This window comes from Thamnophis elegans, chromosome 4 (assembly GCF_009769535.1).
Source record: "Thamnophis elegans isolate rThaEle1 chromosome 4, rThaEle1.pri, whole genome shotgun sequence".
NCBI classification, from domain to species: domain Eukaryota; kingdom Metazoa; phylum Chordata; class Lepidosauria; order Squamata; family Colubridae; genus Thamnophis; species Thamnophis elegans.
Genome location: NC_045544.1, coordinates 90,698,009 through 90,714,370, shown reverse-complemented (window position 1 = coordinate 90,714,370; position 16,362 = coordinate 90,698,009). Strand labels below are relative to the sequence as shown.

Genomic DNA, 16,362 nt, shown 5'->3' with positions numbered 1-16,362 from the left:
TACTCCATTTTTAGTGGAGGGTCGCCCCCCCCTCAAATTCTGGATCAGACCTAACCGATTCGTACTGAAAAGACCGACCCTCACTGAAAACACCGTTTTTATTTCTACTGGAGATAGGCCCAGAGACCTCCTAGACCAACAAGGCAGCCGGCACCCAGCGCGATGTCACTAGGAGCGATTTGGTCTTCGAACAACTTACTGGTGCAAAAGCCCAGCCTTTGTGCATGGCTTTAACAAACCGCGGGGTAGCAAAGGAGGCGCTCGGGAGATGCAGCAAACCCTGCCTCGGGCTCCTGCAATTGGGTCGTCCAAACTTTTCCTTCCAAAGGCGGGCTGGTTGTGCTCAATCTCAGCGGCACTCATTGCCTCTAGGACCCAGCGGGCTCCGGCGCACTTTTTTCAGGGAGCCGGCAGCTGCTGCCGTTCATGCCCATGTATGTGCCGCGGTGGCTGACTCGCTGGAACCGGGCGCTGCGGGTGGCGGGCGCTCCATTAATAGATCCGAGAGACGTGCCGCCATCCCGGAGCCGCGTTGCTTGAAGGCAGCGGCGCCCCTGGAGTCATGCGCGCGGCAGCCCCTTCCCAGATGGAAGGGCTGGAGAAGTTCCAGAGTCCCGGGAAGGGCCGGGGCCTGCGGGCGCTGCGCCGTTTCGTCATTGGGGAGCTGCTCTTCTCTTGCCCGGCCTTCACTTGCGTGCTGACTGTCAACGAGAGGGGTAACCATTGCGAATGCTGCTTTGCCAGGTACCACGCAGAGAGAAGACGGGCTGCCGGCCGCCCTGCGAGGAAGGAGACTAGGCCGAGGCCGAACGAGTGTCCCCCCCCCCCCCGGGTCCCACCACGATGCTATGGTCCCTCGCTTCCGGGTGGCTCCCGAGAGTTGCGGGCAGGGTGGGTGGGTGGAGTGGGAAAGGCCTTCGTGGAACTTGCGCCTCTCGTGCTTTAAAAATACAATAATCTCCTCCTCCTCCCTAAACCCGGATGTTAGCTAAGCGCAGCCGCTTCCTCCTTCACCTCGTGGGCTTAATGCGGTTGTCAGACCGATAGCAGCTCAACAGGTGCCCGCCCTGCGTTGAGGCCAATCGTTTGGCTGTTCCGCGTGCAGAAACTGCGCAACGGGTGTGAGTGTATAGAAATGAGAAGCAGAATCGAGCTGGAAGAGGCCTTGGAGGTCTTCTAGCGTAGCCCCCTGCTTAAGCAGGAGAGCCTGTACCATTTCAGACAAGCGACTGTCCAGTCTCTTCTTAAAAACCTCCAGTAATGACGCACCCACAATGGCTGAAGGCAAGCTGTTCTACTGGTTAATTTTCCTCACTGTTAGGAGGTTTCTCCTCAATTCCTTGATTAGTTTCCATCCATTGTTTCTTGCCTTGCCCTCTGGTGCTTTGGAAAATAAATTGACTCCTTCCTCTTTGTGGCAGCCTCTCAAATACTGGAATACTGCTATCCCCCCCCCCCCCAGTCCTTCTTTCCTCTAGACTAACCAAACCCAAATCCTGCAATTGTTCTTCATATGTTTTAGTTCCCAAGTCTTTAATCATTTTAGTTGCTCTTCTTTGCATATTTTTTTTGCAAAGTTTCAATATATTATTGTAATGTGGTGACCAAAACTAGATGCAGTATATTCCAGGTGTGGTCTTGCCAAGGCTTTATAAAGAGGTACTAATACTTCATGTGATCTTGATTGGATGTTTTTGTTTTTACAATGGCTTAGGCCCAGGATACCTGCGAGACCACCTACTGCCACCGGTAGCCTCCCACCGTCCAGTGCGATCCCACAGAGTTGGCCTCCTCAGGGTGCCATCAGCCAGACAGTGTCAGCTAGCGACCCCCAGGGGGGAGAGCCTTCTCTGTGGGAGCGCCTTCCCTCTGGAATGAGCTGCCCCCAGAGCTTCACATAATCCCTGACCTCCGGTCCTTCCGCCACGCCCTAAAAAGTTGGCTTTTCCATCAACCAGCCTGGCCTGAACAAAACAAAATAAATTATTGATCATTGTTAATTTTAATCATTTTTTTTTAAAAAAATGTTATTGTTAATCCTAATTGGGTTTGTTTGGGATATTCTATTTAATTTTTTTTTAACTTTTATAATATGTGTTTTTTTTAATGTTGTACGCCGCCCTGAGTCCTTGGGAGAAGGGTGGCATATAAATCCAATAAACCAAACCAAACCAAACCAAACAACCAAGGATTGTTTTAGCCCTTTTGGCTGTTGCCTCACATTGCTGACTCGTGTTTGATCATCCACTCAGTGATGATTAAGGTTCCTGATCAGCAAGGGAAGCACAGGTGTTTTGAACACGGTCTCACCTTCTGCTGTTATTTCTCTTGTCTCACAGCTGAATTGTGGACCTAAAATGAGACCCAGGATGTAATTTCATTAACCGCCTGTTTCTTGTATTCTTCCTTCAGCCCATATCATAAAGGGCAGTCCACATTGTCAAATAGAACAAATAAGCATGGCTTGAATAGTTTGAGTTGATTTTGGTACCTCAAGTTGGTGTCAACTTTTAGCAACTGCATAAATAGACCTTGTCTAGTATAGCGGTCCCCAACCACCCCCAGTTGGTGGATTGGCAACAGTCTGTGGTATGCCAGAAACTGGACCACACAAACAAATGAAGCCCCATCCGCAGGATGCAGGCAGCAGATGAAATATGCCCCTTCCAGTCCACGTAAAACCCTCTCTCCACGGAACTGGTTCCTGGTGCCCAAAAGGTTGGGGGCATGGTCTAGGATGATCTATCCCCAACTGGACCCTTTAGGAATGTTTCTGGTTTATAGATCACCACTGTAATAGGGTCCAAGCACTTTGCTGTCAGTCATATTTTTTCCATCTTTCCACACATTGTGATCTCAGGAAAACTGAGCCATTGAATGATGTGTCCAAAATATAAATTAAGCCTGGTCATTTATGCCATGGGTTTGGGAACTCTGCACTGGATTTATTCTATGTTTCATTTGTTTGTTTTAGAGTTGACCACAAAGGGTCTCAATAGACTTCTCCAACATCAAAATTCAGAAGCTGCAGGGGGGAAAAATATTGCATGCATGATTCTGATCTTTGTATAAACATGTTACAACATCTGAATAACTTTTCCCAGGCCTTCATTGCTACTTATTTAGTTCTAGGCTTGGTGCATTTATTATAGGGAACTTAAACTTGCAATTAACCTTTATATTCATTTGAGCAGCCTGGATTTCCTCATTGCCTTGGGGCTTGACATAAACCTGAATTTACTAACAGTCAAAGCAAATTGACAGTGGATAAGAGTCAATGGAATTCAAGGTGGACTGGACTTAGATCTCTTGGGGGTTCGAAGGGACTCAAGATTGAGGCTATGTTTGACCTCTCCCTCGGGCTCAGCCTGGTCATCTCCTACAGAACTATTGAGCAATGCATTATTCTGTGCTATGATTATTTTTTTTATGTATAAAAGGATGTTTCATTGTGAAACAAAACTTGTAACATTTGTAGCTTAGATGAATTAACAGGAGCATGACGCCAAAATGTAGAAGTCATGTGTGAAAAACTTACTGCTAGACCCTTACTGCTTCCATAGGTATAAAGAGGCTAAGTAGCAGCCAGATATTGCTAATCAAGTGCCCTTGATCATCAGCCTGTGTGACTATAAGAGCCAAAGTTTTAGGTGTTTGCTAGTCTTCAGCATTGTGATGTAATGTTAATACAATGGCAAAGAGTAAAGACATCAGCAAAGATCTTAGAGAAGTAATTGTTGCTGCCCATCAATCTGGACAAAGTTATAAGATGGTTTCCAGGCAATTTAAAGTCCATCATTCTACAGTGAAGAAGATTATTCACAAATGGAAAACATTCAAGACAGCTGCCAATCTTCCCAGTAGTTGGACATCTCAGCAAATTCATCCCAAGGTCAGACTGTGCAATACTCAGAGAAATTGCAAAAAATGCAAGAGTTACATCTCAGACTCTACAGGCCTTAAATGTTCATGACAGTACAATTAGAAAAAAACTGAACAAGTATGGTTTGTTTGAAAAGGTTGCCAGGAGAAAAGCTCTTCTCTCTAAAAAGAACATGGTAGCCCAGCTTAGGTTTGCAAAGTTGCCTTGGCTTTGCTGGATCTCATGGCTTCCCATATTTTCTGTACATTATTCAAGTCCAAAGAATTATCATGGAAACACGGCTTAGTAACAGCACTGGATATCATAGAGGAAAATCATAATATTTGGCTTAAGTGTTAAGAACAAAAAGCAATTGTTATTAACTTAAGTTTGTATTTATGTACTAATAGTATAAGATACAGAAATAGAAAAGAAAGTAAACATAAAGATAAAAACAGAAACTTTTCTTTTGGGTTTAATGGGAAAAGATTTGGGGGAAAAACCCTGGAACGTTGATGCTGTATATGTTGATGGCAGCAAGATTACTTTATGCAAAAAATGGAATCATTGTTGATTCCAACAATGGATGCAGAAGTTGATGGAGTTAGCAGAGATGGCTACACTGACTGCTTTGATGAAAAACTAAAATACAACTACTTTGTTTCTACTTGGAAGCTGCTTTTGATTTTTGTGCTTGAGGTGGGAAAAAAATGAAACTTTAATTTGGGGTTTTACCAATTAGATAGGTTTGTTGCTATAGAAATGGCTAGTTTATACTATTATGTAAAAGTAAAAAGTTGAGGTTCCATGTTATTATTTTATTCTACTGCACCAAAGCAAATCAGAAGTCAAAGCCGTCCCTCCCCTTCCCCCTACCTCAGTGGTGGGATTCAAATTTTTTTACTATGGGTTCTGTGGGCGTGACATGGTGGGCGTGACATGGCTTGATGGGCGTGGCATGGTGGGCGTGGCAGGATAAGGATACTGTAAAATCTCAATTCCCTCCCCACTCCAGGGGAAGGTTACTGCAAAATCCACATTCCCTCCCAATCAGCTGGGACTCAGGAGGCAGAGAATAGATGGGGGTGGGGCCAGTCAGAGGTGGTATTTACCAGTTCTCCAAACTACTCAAAAGTTCCGCTACCGGTTCTCCAGAACTGGTCAGAACCTGCTGAATACCACCTCTGCATCCCCCTTTCCCTGTCCTATCTTTCGTACTATTTTATTTTGTATTTCTGTATCTTATACTATTAATACAGGAGCAGAAAGCAATTCTTGAAAAGTAAATAGAAATAAAAGGAAGAGTAGAAGTAGAGGTAGACATAATTTGGGGGCTAGTGACCTGCTTAATCATTCAAAAGACCATGGCACTTTTACAGAATGGATCTAAGAAAAATGTCAAGTAGCAGTGAACCTAATGACCATCAAGAGAAATATCTGCTGGCAGAGCGATGCCCATGGGCTGAAAACTGCCAACCCTCTAGAGAATAAAGCTTATCTTGGCAACTTTTTATAATGATGATGATCGTTATACGTAACTATGAATCTGTCTTTGTCCTTATAGGGTTTACTCTTTGTTGTTGGTTTTTTTGTATGCTGCAGTACTAAAGGATGCTATTGTCATAAAGAAAGCATGACCATTTTATACTTTCTTCTGTTTAGGAAAGAAGGATTGTCCCGGTGTGGAAAATGCAAGCAGGCTTTTTACTGCAATGTGGAATGCCAGGTGAGTAATCCAATAAATGTGGCTTTTTGTTCTTAATGCTGTGTTTCTGAATATCTTTATGTCAGATAATAATTTCCAGGTACTGTAGTTTGTAGATGGAAACAGGGATTGAAAAGTTCAGTGTAGCACAAAGAAAGGCTGCAGGGGGAAGTAAGGGGACGTTATTGATCAGGGGGTCTGGTTGGAACTAAGTCAAGACCTGAACCATTCTAGGAATTTGGAAATTGCCAGAATGCATTATTTCTCAGCCTTGGCTACTTTAAGTTGCATGGACTTCGACTCCCAGAATTCCCTTGGTGGCTGAGGGAATTCTGGGAGTTGAAGTCCACCCAGCTTAAAAGTTGCCAAGATTGAAAAACACTACCATAACAAGTCACTGAGGATCAGCTGTGCTGGATCACAGGACTGCTGAGCCATTAGATTAGTTGACTGCTACATGGCCCTAATTGCTTCAAAAGCTTCTGCCTACTTTTAGGGAACCAGATGGTTTAACGTTATTTCACTAAGCCGATGAGGAAGCTTGTGCCTATCTGAGCAATCAGAAATAAAGACTAGATTTAGCTTTGGTTTGTGTGTGTGTGTGGTGTGTGAGTGGGTGGGAGAATCTGTTTGCAAATGTACTTCATTGCTGCTAATAATAATAGTGTGTGTTTACAAACCAACTGTGCCTGGTTTGGTAGTTTTATACTTATATTACATAGGCAGAGGAAGTACTATTAAGCTAATTTTGAATATTTACTACCACTTATAAAGCTTTTGTGCACAAAACAGGTTTTTAACCATAATTTAAAAGTGTTTTTTTCCAGTTTAGAGCATTCCTACATAATTGTTGTATGTGGATTTCCACTGCCACCTCGAAGATTTCTGTTTATATTCCAGATTGAAACTAATCTATGGAGTCAGTTTGGAATTAATTTACATTGCCATATGATTATACGTCAGGAAAGTACGATCTAAGAAATCATAAGGAATCATATGAAAATGGAATTGAATCAGGCAAATTTATATAATCATAGCCAGTTTTACCCTAGAAAGATTGCTATATAGATCGATACTTTTGTAATCATTGTCATTCATATCCTATGATGCCTTATTGCTACTTTTAATCAATGAATTAGAATCTATGTATCTTTTATCCTCTTGAGCTAACAGAATAAGACACAGAAGCAAACTTTGCTTTTCTTCATTTTTGGCAAGAATGATATGATGCACAGAAGCAAAACTGACAATAGAATATTTAAGGATAGAAAGTAAAATGATAAACATAATAATAATAATAATAATATTATATAATAATATAATATATAATATAATATAATATATTATATAATATAATATATTATATAATAATATATTATAATAATAATATAATAATAATAATAATAATAATAATAATAATAATAATAATAATAAAGGCATTTGACTCACTGCCACATAGTTGGATCATAAAATGCTTAGAAACAACTGGCATTAGCAAAAATATTACATCCTTTACTGAAAAGGCAATGAAACAATGGAGAACTGAGTTGGCAGTAGGGAATGAGAGCTACGGAATGGTTAATATCAAGCGAGGAATTTTCCAGGGTGATTCACTTTCACCTCTTCTCTTCATCATCGCAATGATCCCACTATCAGTAATCTTTAAAAAAATGAAATTAGGCTACCAAACAGCCAAAAAAGCTGAAAAAATTTCGCATTTACTATATATGGATGATTTGAAACTCTATGGAAAGTCAGAAATAGAAATCCAATCATTGACAAATACAGTCCGAGTATTCAGCACCGATATTTCAATGCAGTTTGGCATGGAAAAATGCGCCACTGTATCCATAAAAAGGGGCAAAATCACTGCATCTGAGGGAATTGAAATGCCCAATGGCCAACTAATTAAATGCAAAGAAAATGAAGCCTACAAATACTTAGGCATTCTGCAGTTGGATAACATCAAGCATGGAGAAGTAAAAACTATTGTCAGGCGAGAGTACACCAACAGAGTTAGGAAAATTTTGAAATCTAAATTGAATGGTGGAAATACAATCAAGGCCATAAATACCTGGGCAATACCAGTTATAAGATACACAGCTGGCATAGTTAACTGGACACAAACTGATTTGGACCTTTTGGACCGAAAAAACCAGGAAACTAATGACAATGCACTACAGTTTACATCCACGTGGTGATACTGATAGACTATATCTGCCCCGAAAATCAGGTGGCAGAGGATTATTACAAGTGAAGCAAACAGTTGAAGAAGAAAAACATGCACTGGCTGATTATTTAAAAGAAAGTCAAGAACATCTATTAATCGAAGTAAAGAACAAAAATCTACTGAAGGCCCAACAGACAAAACAAGAATACAGAAAAGATGTGATAAAATCAAGAATGGAGAGTTGGCAGAACAAAGCACTGCATGGTCAATTTCTGGAAAAAATAAAAGATAAAGTGGACAGGGAACAAACTTGGTTATGGTTAAAAACAGGTACATTAAAGAAAGAAACAGAGTCACTAATCCTGGCTGCGCAAGAACAAGCTATCCGCACAAATGCCATTAAGGCCAAAATCGAAAAATCCTCTGATGATGCCAAATGCAGACTTTGCAAAGAAGCTGACGAAACTGTTGATCACATTCTCAGCTGCTGTAAAAAAATCGTGCAGACTGATTATAAATTGCGGCACAATTCAGTAGCACAAATGATCCATTGGAATTTGTGCAAAAATTATAATATTAAAACAGCAACAAACTGGTGGGAACATCAGCCTGAAAAAGTCACCGAAAATCAGATGGTCAAGATCTTGTGGGATTTCCGTATACAAACCGACAAAATACTGGCGCATAATACACCAGACATCACACTGGTTGAGAAAAATAAGGTCACAATCATAGACATTGCAATACCAGGTGATAGCAGGGTCGCCGAGAAGGAACATGAAAAAATCGCAAGATACCAGGACTTAAAAATCGAAATTCAACGACTATGGCACAAACCAGCAGTGGTAATTCCAGTGGTAATTGGCACACTGGGTGCTATTCCAAAAGCACTGGAATTACATTTAAAACAGTTAAAAATTGACAAAATCACCATCAGTCAAATGCAAAAAGCCGCACTGCTTGGATCTGCACGCATATTACGAAAATATGTTACGACGTCCTAGGCCCCTGGGTGGGGCCCGACTAGTAACCAATGCCAAATCCAGCGAAACAACTGGCCGCTGTGATACAATTGTACAATAATAATAGTCTAATAGCATTTAATAATAGTTTAATAGATAAATTAAACTATTTGGAGAAGCTAAAATATATTAAAATTTAAAGATAGTGGAGACAAGAATGATTGCAACTGCTTGGACAAATATGCAATTTTTTTATTATCTGAAGATTAGGAGACAGTATTGTGGCAAAAGATTCACCACCAAAATAGCCTTACCTCTGGTTATCACACTCCCAGACAATGTCAATCTTCTTTTTAACACTTTCTTTTCTACCTTCCATTTTTTTCACCATCTAATATGACTGTCATTGAAGAGTGATGCCGTTCTTTTTTGAGTCTGAATAGATGGTTTGCAAAAGGCTTTTAAAATTAGGCCAAGGCCATCTTCCCTTTCTCTCCTCTTTCTGATAGATTCTTTCTGACTCTATCTAGAACTGAGACCAAGCTGAACTATTCAGAATTGACAAAAACAGAGAAGAATTTGTTATCATTAGAATTGCTGTTCACACTTTGATTTTTTTTGTGTTGCTGTTGTTAAATCACCAAAACTGAGGTAATGCTTTTTGCATATTGTCTGATTCTAAATACAGCAGATAAGCTGACTTACTATTGTGTATCTGCATGCTTCTTATTTATTTTACTGCCTGGAAGGTTTCTGTGTATTGGTTTGATGAAACTGTCATTTACTGCAAATGTCAGGCAGGATAGCTGTACAGTGGAAGACCTTTTATGGCAGAACAGTAGAAGCCATTTAAGGCACAACAGGCTGTATCTTAATAGAACACCCCCCACCCTGAGAGGTGTTAGGGGTATGTTACCCCCACAATATTTTTCTCCAGAGAGTAAGTCATCTGTGTACCAAATTTGATTGAAATTGCTCGAGGCATTCCAGAGTTATGCTGGAACATACACCACACACACAGAGTCGTTTTTATATGTTTTTATATGATTGGATGAAGGGTCATGAAAGAGTTACAGGCATATTATTCTTAACAGCTTTGTAATATGGGGAGATGAATATAGTTTCACAATGAATAGTGTACTAGCAAGTGTTTGGAAATGAAATAAAATTTTATATTTGAAATCGTCTGAAATAAAAATTATTTCAAGTTCTCTTCTAAATTTGAGTAGTCCTTCTTTCAACTGGACTTATGAGTCATTTAAAACCAATCCACTTCATAAATCCTGAATAGCCATGCCTTCTGGTTTGTTTGAACACTGTAGATTAATTACACTCCCAGCTTTAATGCTCTATACCAGAACACTCTCTGATGGTGTCCCCACCATGTGGTGTTATTGTGGCCTGATCCCTTTTTAGTGCTACTGCCAGCTCACCACGATCAAAGGCAGAAGTAAATTAAATACTTCTGGCGAATCTGCTGTTTTGCTGAAATTCCTTTTTCCTGGAGGAAAACCCATCTGAAGTCATTATTGTCCTGGTCAGACCAGGACTCTCTATAAATCTGATAATTCATTTGAAACAAACAACAACCTTACTTTTTTTGAACATACTGAAAATGCTACATTCCCTTATTTGTAGGGGGTGTCTATTTCTGTTGTTTGTATAAATACATGCCTTTATTCCTAATTTCATTTTGAGGGGGGTTATTCAGATGCTTTAGGGTTTGTAGAGTTCTTGTTCAGAATAGTCATAAATATACATTGTGGTTCATTTTGAGCTACTGTTGGTTTGTTAATCTTCCCATCCATGTTTTATGGGATGTATGGGAGGGGATGGGGGGAAAGGGAAAAAATTGTGTATCTTCTATTCCTCCTATGACTTTTCATTACATTACTTTTTGTATATGTATTGCTATTTGGATTCCCTTCTCAGCTTGTAATTATTCTGAATAAATTAAGCACCTCTAGGGAATCTGGCTGAATTTTCAATAGTAATGTGGATGATTTGCTTCTGGTTTAACATTCTGGCTCTCACCATAAAACAAGCCTTTAAACGGTCATCCAAGAAGGAAGATTCTTCCACCAGGATTTTTGGACACTTAAAAGTTGAAGGCAGATTAATATATGAATCCTTAAGATGTGCAATCATATAATAATTTCATGATGGACTTTCTACACATATAATGGACATTGCATGGCTTTATTTACTATAGTTTCAAAAATCTTGATTGTCTATATTCTGAAATCAGAACTATGCAAGGCTATAATATGAATAAGAGCTATATCAGGGTTAAAGAAAGTAGTTTATGAGGTTATGGCTTGGAGTCAGCTAATTTATGTTTAATGGTTATCAGCACAGTGAATAATTATGAAGCAAAACATTGTACTTTCCTTGTATCTGAGTCTTCGTTGAAACAGAGCAGGTATCTATTAACTCCATTTTTTTTAAAAAGCACCATAGAATGGGTATTTCCTCCCCTCCCTATTTTTAGGATTAGCACCCATTTTATCCCCAGTTGTAGAAATAGAAGAAATTGAGCCTAGGAGTTCAATCCTGCCAAACCTGGTGATGATATGATGTCACGGGTCTTGTCCCTTGCAATTCAAAGGGAAAGGCTCCCAAATTAAATTGGTTTGCACCTGCATCTCTAGTTTATATACAGCTATCTTAAATTAAAGTCATATTTTCATCTTGTTCAGATTGTGCTGTTGACTTGAGTGTGGAAATGATAACTCTAGTCTAGGTTGTTGCAAGCTTTGCTCCAAGAATAGTAATTAGCACCTCAGGCTGTATGCATTGCTTTTAAGATATGGACTACATTCCTCACTAGAAGATAGAAAAATATGTTTAAAAGTGCCTCTTTCACCAGGATTTTAATTTAAAGCTATCAGTTAAATTTAACATTAACTATGATATACATAGTTTTTGGACTGTCTTTTCTTTTTTCTTTTTACTAGCTGCCTTGAGTACTTGTTTAAACAAAAAAAGAAATATAAATATCAAGAAACATTACTTTTTGGACATGGGAATTTGTATAACTTATACAGTTCCACAATGATTTTCATTGTATTATGGTATATAATTTAAGATAGCTGGTCTTTTAACAGCTTTCCAAAATAACCAGTTCCCAATCAAGTCCAGATAATTTGCCAAGTCTTATTAGTTGTAATATGTTTCAAGTCAAAGAATTTTAGATTTATTTCTCTCTGTTATGTTTCCAGTTCAGAAATTGATTAACAGTACTGAAAGTAAGAATTCTTGTTTTTGTCCCAATACATCAGTCCATTCCACCTAGTCAGGCAGGGAAAGTATTTTGCAGATCCTGTCAGTGAAAGAACTCCAAATGGCAGATCCAGAAAGAGAGTCTTCCTTGCCACTGTTCCCACCCTTTGGAATCTACTTTCTCCAGAGGTGATACAGGCCCAACGCTGCTGGACTCCCAAAAAGGAGACAAAATATGGCTCTGCCACTTTGCATGAAGAGCCCAGAGGAGGTGGCTAGTGTCCTGAAAGCCCCCTCTTCACCTTTTAATTAAATTTAACTGCACTTCATCATCCTTGCCTCCTTCTAAAGCTTTAACTTTTATATACTGTTTTTAGATTGCAACATTTTATTATACACTGCCCAGAGTCACTCTCTGAGGAAGATGGATGGTCCAAAAAAAAAAGTGAAAAAATACATTCTAAAGCTCACCTCATCTATATGCATTATTATTTCTCCCACTGTTCATTTTATTGGACCTCAATAATTAAACAACAACCCATCTCTTTTGGGTTCAAATTTACTTTGGTTCTTCCCATCCAGGCCCTTGCCTGCCTTCAATCACCACTTCCAACTTTGACTCTAACATTAGTGTGATCTAGATTGGTGATGTTCACAATCATAGGTTTTTTTTTTTTTAATTCTCTCCTCTACTTTTTATGTATTATTTATTTTAGGTTTCGGTGACTTTTCCTTTGGTCTTCATGCCTCTGAGTAATCTAAAACTCATAGGGGACTTCGAAAGGAGATATCGAGGTAGCCACATTTTAGCTTTGGAGAACTTGATTTTGTGAGTGTGTGTTGTGTGTGTGTGAGAGAGAGATAACTTTCCATAAAGTTCTGTTCAGTACATCCTTAGCAGATGGGAGTCATTCTGAACACCCCAGCAGAGACAATTCATGTTATCCTTTCCATTTTTAAAAGGCAGATGTCCTTTCCAGAAGTTTTCTGATTGTAATCCTTAAATCAGAGAGAAATATTGGCTGCCCTGTTTTTTCCCCCTCTTGAATCTGGAGTATCGTTACAGCATTAGAGAGTTGGCTAGAACAACGCTGCCTGCTATCAATCAAATGGCTTAGAGGAATGGTGGAAAAGAATGTTAAATGTGATCCTGCTGTGATCACTAAAAAGATCTCTGTCAGAATGCTTCCGTGCCAGATATTATGCAGACACTGCTCCCATATTCCTGCAATGTTCCTGCCTTTTATCTTGTTTTGCACAATTCATCTATATCTTGTCCCTTTAACCACCTTACTAGTTCATATAACTCAGTTGGATTCAGCCTGAGGAAAAAATTTAATTAACTATGCTTAAAGAATAAAGGGGTCAGAAGGGCATGTTGGAAGGACATATTGGCATTGTCAATTTTGCATCTGTCTTAACTGGGCATTTTCTATGTCTATGTGTGCTAGTAAAATAAGACTGTTGATTAATTGTTTGAAGATTATTTTCTACCTCATAAAAGTCAGCAACTCCTCAACAGTGTTTTCTCTCATATGTATCTCATATGTATTCAGCAGCTTCGAATAGCGAGGTTTTTTTTTAAGCCTTAATCTCTGATGATTACTTCTTTGGCAAATATAAGTGGAGATCACTGGGAAATCGTTTCTGGAGAATAGGATTTTAAGAGATCAACCAAGATTTACTTCAGTTCTTTGTTGTGTAATTTGTAGCAAACACAATCATTTCATAGAATCAGCAATGGTGATCATAATATGGTTTCTATTCATGGCAATGGAAGAAGTAGGCAATGGTCAATGACATTTCACACTCTAACCTATCAGTTCTTTCAATTATCGTATTGCAGATAGGCTCTATGTTCTTTTAAGTATTACAAATCTTACTGATACATATGGATTTATGTCAGAAAAGAGGATATCTTTACCTTCAAGTTTAATTCCCCCCCCCCCAGTGCTATCTTTTCCTTGGAAAACAAATTTCATGCATTTTCCAATTGTATGTTTAATTCTTCAGAAGCAAGATTGGCCATTGCACAAATTGGAGTGTTCTGCCATGTGCATATTTGGACAGAACTGGAATCCCTCTGAGACAGTCAGACTCACAGCAAGGATTCTTGCCAAGCAGGTGAGCTGATCTGAAATATTTGTTTTGCCTTGCTTTGTCTAGATGGATAGGAAAGAAGAAAATAAGTCTGTCAATAACAGATCTCTGCAAAATTTATTTCCTAACTTTTTGCCTATAACTATTGATCTTTCTTTGCTGAACCTCTGAATAATACATTACTTAAGAATATTTAAAAATGTTGCATCTTGAAATAATCTCTGTCTTTTCTATTTGCCAAGCTGCCTCCTATTGCCCTCCCCCTTACAGGATTCCATAAAACATGAATCTGGGTTTGAGCGTACCTGCTTTAGTCATGCAGTTGAAATTTTGAGCCTGCTGTAGTCAATTTCTCTACAAATCTAGTTGTTTGGAAGTTGGTGTTATTTTTGCATCACTTAAAATACACAAGTTATTGTTCCGCAAGGTAAAGATAACTATTTTCACTAGGAAAGTAGAGGTCTTTGAAATGACCTTTGTGATAACCTGCCATTGCCAGATGAAAAAAATCATAGCTTGGTTTTAAAACAGAACATAGAGAAGATTTGAGAAAATAGAATAAAAGGTAGATATGAAGCTCAGTCTGATTAGCTCACTAAAAATAATAGTCTAGCAGATGTACGAGTTTGATTCTAGAAGAGCTGCTTTATATTTGGAAAGAGAAGAAGAGGGGGGAAATCCCTAGAGTCCTTTATACTAACTATTTGCTAGCTGATTTTCACTGTTCCATTGGTCATATTTTATACAACTTGGAGATTTTCCTTGTTTGTATAGTTCAGACACGTTATATATCCATTGATGATTCACATCCTGTATCAGGGTGGCTTAACAAAGATGAAACAATTGGAATATTGTGACATCAATGGGGCCTAAATTAGCCAGCACATGCTTAATTTGTTTTAGGATTAATGGATATATTGCTATGGGGTGACCCACTTTGGCTTTAGCCCACTGAAATTTCCTCAAAAGCAAACTGTTCAGAAAAAACGTAATCCAATGTGAAAAAAGCATTATATCAAAATATGCCTTGAATAAGATACCTTCTTCCTTGTTTTCGAGATAACTGCATGAATGGGTATATCTTAGCTTATTTTACAATGCAAGGATATCAGCTGAGTAGAAGAGAGGTAAGAGAGACCACAGAGAATAGAAATAACCCCACTGGCATCAAAATACCTTGACAGTCTTTCCTATATAATTCTTGGATTGGTGAGAAGCATGCCTCAGAATTTGTTCACAGGTAGAATTTGCTTGCTTGCACGTTTCTAAGTGACTATATTGTACTGCTCTTGCACTTCTCCAGTGTGCCTGTCTTTGCCATTAAAAGAAAAATTAAATTCCATAAACGATGGCCTTTGAAGAAAATCTATATGTCCAAGAATTGCTAATCTGACAAGAACAATCAAGGTAGAGTATAGAGAAAAGATACTGAAGGCCTACTGGCAGGGTAATCTGACAGATTCCCTCCTTCTCTGCTTCTTTCTTTTCTCTTTCTCCCTTTCCCTTTTTCAAATTAAAGCATAGTCTACTGGTGACCCACAAGCAAAATTAGATGTTTCATGATGAAAAGTCATTGGAATAAATTTGAGCTTTTATAGCTTGCAGGGAAAGGAAGGGGGCCCTACATGGAATATAAAAACTAAATATGCAAACTAAAGTCTCTAAACCTCAGCTGTTGGGCCACCTGCAAACTCACATTTAATGGCCAAGATTACAAAGGAGTGGCCTTAGGCCAATGCTGGAGTGTTGCTTTTGAACTCTTGTCAACATTGAGATTATTCACTTTCCTCAAAGCCATCTGACTGCTCGCTATTCTTAGCTGGTTTTCCCCCAAATTTGCAACTAAAACAAGGGAGCATTTTTTCAATCACTCCTTCTATATGTATGCGTGCAAATTCCAGCATGAGCTCTATATCTTTTGATGGCTTATATATTGTAAGAGGTTGTGACAGGTAAACCTGAAAAGCTGTTCATCCCCTCCTCTGCAGTCTTTACAGGATGATTGTTGCAAGTGACAATTGCAAATACCTGAAGAAATACTTTGGAGGTTTTTCAACAAGTCATTTTCTCTCCCTCCTTTTTTTGCACCATTACCAGAAAACACACCTGGAAAGGACTGAGTCAGAGAAACTCCTTTCTATAAAAGACTTTGAATCCCGTAAGTAAAAATAAAGCAAACAGTATGTTGATTTTCAAAAGGCTTTTTTTGGGGGGGAAAAAGCTTTACTAATTTTTCTACATATATACTCACTTTGTATCTGTTATGGATTGGATGTAGACAGAAGTGAGGAGCAGGGAATAACTGAATTCTGGTCATCCTCTTCTTGCCTTCTTTGCAAGA

At 39.0% G+C, this 16,362-nt stretch overlaps 1 protein-coding gene across 1 annotated transcript in view; it reads left to right on the top strand.

Annotated features, from left to right (window-relative positions):
- The first annotated feature begins 228 nt into the window (after nucleotides 1-228).
- SMYD2 (SET and MYND domain containing 2) overlaps nucleotides 229-16,362 on the top strand; it is a 41,260-nt gene continuing 25,126 nt past the window's right edge. Inside the window, exons 1-4 of the mRNA XM_032216259.1 lie at nucleotides 229-744; nucleotides 5,525-5,588; nucleotides 13,935-14,045; nucleotides 16,119-16,179. Coding sequence (XP_032072150.1) covers nucleotides 563-744; nucleotides 5,525-5,588; nucleotides 13,935-14,045; nucleotides 16,119-16,179 — 418 coding nt within the window. The 5' untranslated portion in view covers nucleotides 229-562. The remainder of the gene's footprint in view (nucleotides 745-5,524; nucleotides 5,589-13,934; nucleotides 14,046-16,118; nucleotides 16,180-16,362) is intronic.